Source organism: Hippopotamus amphibius, chromosome 11 (genome assembly GCF_030028045.1).
Source record: "Hippopotamus amphibius kiboko isolate mHipAmp2 chromosome 11, mHipAmp2.hap2, whole genome shotgun sequence".
Lineage (NCBI taxonomy): Eukaryota > Metazoa > Chordata > Mammalia > Artiodactyla > Hippopotamidae > Hippopotamus > Hippopotamus amphibius.
Window position 1 is genome coordinate 13,042,735 of NC_080196.1, and position 3,672 is coordinate 13,046,406.

The 3,672-nt window shown below is 41.1% G+C and overlaps 1 protein-coding gene across 1 annotated transcript; it reads left to right on the forward strand.

Moving 5' to 3' along the window:
- Nucleotides 1-2,290: 2,290 nt before the first annotated feature.
- LOC130832060 (40S ribosomal protein S4, X isoform-like) lies at nucleotides 2,291-3,124 on the forward strand. The gene has a single exon (XM_057700619.1). It carries the CDS (start codon nucleotides 2,308-2,310, stop codon nucleotides 3,097-3,099), a length of 792 nt encoding a protein of 263 aa, XP_057556602.1. The 5' UTR covers nucleotides 2,291-2,307; the 3' UTR covers nucleotides 3,100-3,124.
- The last annotated feature ends 548 nt before the right edge of the window (nucleotides 3,125-3,672 follow it).

The window sequence follows — 3,672 nt, forward strand, 5'->3', positions numbered from 1 at the left end:
ATTTAAATCTCCTGCTTCTGTTACCGACCCTCCTGAGTCAGTCCCCAACAAGGGTGCATCTGCCCTGTGCCCTTGGAGCCGACAGAATGAGACCAAGTTTGTTTCAGGAGCAAAGCTAAACTTTATTCTCTGATCAAAGAATAGAGAGGTAGGCACTCAGGCGCATGCACTCCCTGACAGACGGTGGGAGGGGCTACTTTATAGGGCTCTCATCTGTGGGGAGAGGGGCAGAGTTCTCGCGGGATCGGCGAGGCTGTGCTGTTCACGCTCCAGACCGCAGTGCAGGGCGTAGCTTCTCCGCACACAGCCTGCCGCCGCCATCTTGAATCAAGCAGTGCAAACCGTTGCTCTAGGTATGTGCAGTGAAATCAAATCTGGGAAGGCTGCATCTATATTAGAAATACTAAGAACTTTAGATAGTCACAGCAATAATTATGTTTAATTTCATATCATCTATGTAGGAAAAAATTGTGAAAGCCTTTGAAATGTACCGAAAGGTTCCTGGGGGTTTTCAGTGGAAAACTACGCTCGGTTTAGAGGACTCTTTTATTATCTGGTTCTATGGGGCTCGTGCCCTTCATTGCCTTTGAGCTATTTTACAACTCTGTAATTTGTAGATAATGAATGCGATGCAAATATTTTTCGTCAATAGTCCTGCAAATAAATTTTGGCTGGTGGAGATACAATTACTTTCTCTCCCTTACCCTGCAGACATAGCCAATTTTTCCATCTATTTGCAGGTTTATTTCATGATTTTCCTATGCCTCCACCTTTTAAATTCTCCTTGAAACCAGGTGTGACATCTTACTGGTTTCCTTGTTAATTAATGAGTTTAACTCTTTGGTACGTATTCATTAGATGTACTATATAAAAGCCATGATTTTCTCTTTTATGAAAATTATTTTTAACGATTTAACAAATTACTATATATTGCAATTAATTACTTTTAAAATTATTCAAGCCATCACTTCATTTTGCAAGAGAACCTCTAGGTTCCATTTCTGAAGAACAATATGGAAATATGGCTGTTCCCCCCAGCTCAGCTCATCAGCCTTATCTTGCAAATAGATTTTTGTTCATAATTTCATAAAATCTTTTGTTTCCCTTACAAATGTTTCATTCGTCGACTTTCTTGGGGCCTTAAGTCAGGAAAACTCAGCAAAGAAGAGACTTTATAGCTATTCTGTTAGAGGAATAGGTTTCCTTTTCTTTTTCCCCCTTTCCTTGTATTTGGTACTTTTAGATATATACTTTTTATATCAGTGCTATCCTTTTTCTGTTTTACAATGTCTAAGCCGACTGAGCCAAAATGGAGTGCAACTAACTAATATTTATGTAGAAAGTATGTTTGTGATGGGGCTCAAATTCAAGAAATGCCCCCAAAGAGGTCTTTAAGTTATATAAGTCTTGCATGATTTGTTCAGATTCTCCTGTTGCATAAATTAATGCTGAGAGTATTGGATATTTGAGAAAATAAAATTTCTAGCTTCCAGGAAATCTTTTAATGAACGAGTATCACAGTTCTTTCAGCAATAATTACTAAGGTCTTATGTATTATGATAACCACAGTCACAAATGCCCTCACCCCAATACTGAAAAGAAAATATATATTTTTCATTGAACTTGATTTCAGTTTGAGACTCCCTTTAAAACTGCAATCAATATGTCTCTGAAATAAGTGGAAACCTTTGAGGCATTCCTATAATATTTGAGTATCTGGAGCAGACAAACCAGCAGTTTGTAGTGACAGAATTTTATTAACAACTTAAAACTGTTCTTATGGAATCCACAGCTAAAGGGTCATGGAAGGGAGAGACTAAAGGAGAATTAGGAAGATTAGGTTAGTTAACCCTAACAGTGAACCATGGTGCTCCTAGCATCCACAGCAATCTCTGCAAGGTTTGAGAATCATGTTTATTTTTGTCTTTAGCTTATTCAAAAAATCCAGAAATAGGAGCTGTTGTCAACTCTGATCCTTAAGTAACAACACTTGGGAATAAACAGACCCAAGAATGCTACTTTATAGATAAAGCAATTTTGTTTTAGTTTTATATGTACGAATGCTATAAATGACAACACTATCTATAATACTTTTTAGTTGACAGCAAAGTGATGCAGTGCATAAAAAGTCCTCAGTTCTGCCGAGTCCCTTTCTGATCCTCCCAGTAGTTCTGCTGGTCATCTGTAGGAAGTATAGGGTGGTATTTAAAAGCCAAGACAGATCCCACCATTTACTTAGTCGTTTATTTCGATCCCCATTCTGGAAAATTAATAATGATGTCTCCTCTTTTCGTGCCTAACGCAGCCATGGCCCGTGGTCCCAAGAAGCACCTGAAGCGTGTAGCAGCTCCAAAACATTGGATGCTGGATAAACTGACTGGTGTGTTTGCTCCTCGTCCATCTACTGGTCCCCACAAGCTGAGGGAATGTCTCCCTCTAATCATTTTCCTAAGGAACAGACTTAAGTATGCCCTAACAGGAGATGAAGTAAAGAAGATCTGCATGCAGCGTTTCATTAAGATTGATGGCAAGGTCCGCACTGATATAACATACCCTGCTGGTTTTATGGATGTTATCAGCATTGACAAGATTGGAGAGAATTTTCGCCTGATCTATGACACCAAGGGTCGCTTTGCTGTTCATCGAATTACACCTGAGGAGGCCAAGTATAAGTTGTGCAAAGTGAGAAAGATCTTTGTGGGGACGAAAGGAATCCCTCATCTCGTGACCCATGACGCTCGTACCATCCGCTACCCTGACCCCCTCATCAAGGTGAATGACACCATTCAGATTGATTTGGAGACTGGCAAAATTACTGATTTCATCAAATTTGACCCTGGTAACCTGTGCATGGTGACTGGAGGCGCTAACCTGGGAAGAATTGGTGTGATCACTAACCGGGAGAGACATCCTGGTTCTTTTGATGTAGTTCACGTGAAAGATGCCAATGGCAACAGCTTTGCCACCCGGCTCTCCAACATTTTCGTTATTGGCAAAGGCAACAAACCATGGATCTCTCTTCCCCGTGGAAAGGGTATCCGCCTTACCATTGCTGAGGAGAGAGACAAGAGACTGGCGGCCAAACAGAGCAGTGGATAAAATGATCTCTGGGTGGCATGATTGGAAAAGCCTTTGTACTTAAAGATAATACCACATAATTAATAGCCTCAAAAAAATAAATAATGATGTCTATCTTAGAGGGCTGTTTTGTGGATTAAGAAAATTGATGTGTGGGCTTCCTGGGTGGCGCAGTGGTTAAGAATCCGCCTGCCAATGCAGGGGACACAGGTTCGATCCCTGCTCCAGGAAGATCCCACATGCCACGGAGCAACTAAGCCCGTGTGCCAAAAAAAAAAAAAAAAAAAAGAAAATTGATGTGTGTAAAGCATGTTATCTGGGCTGCAGTGGGTGCTCAATAAACATTAGCAGTATAAAAGTCAAAGATTGACTCAAACTGGTGCCTACAAAGGCAATAATCCAGAAACAATCCACGCCAGTTAACGGGACTCTTCCCTCCCCTGAGACAGGTAGCAGAAAGGAGCTCTCTGCCTTGAGATTTGGTGGGAGGTGGAAGACAGAGGGGGCAAACCTCCCCAGCCCTCCCCCAGAACACTTGTTAAAGGATCCTCTGAGGCAGAAGTTTTCAAGGGTAGCAAGCATATTTTTCCAGTG

What these genes read in the sequence shown, in the direction of transcription:
- LOC130832060 (XM_057700619.1), top strand. Translation starts at nt 2,308, where the DNA reads ATGGCCCGTGGTCCCAAGAAGCACCTGAAGCGTGTAGCAGCTCCAAAA.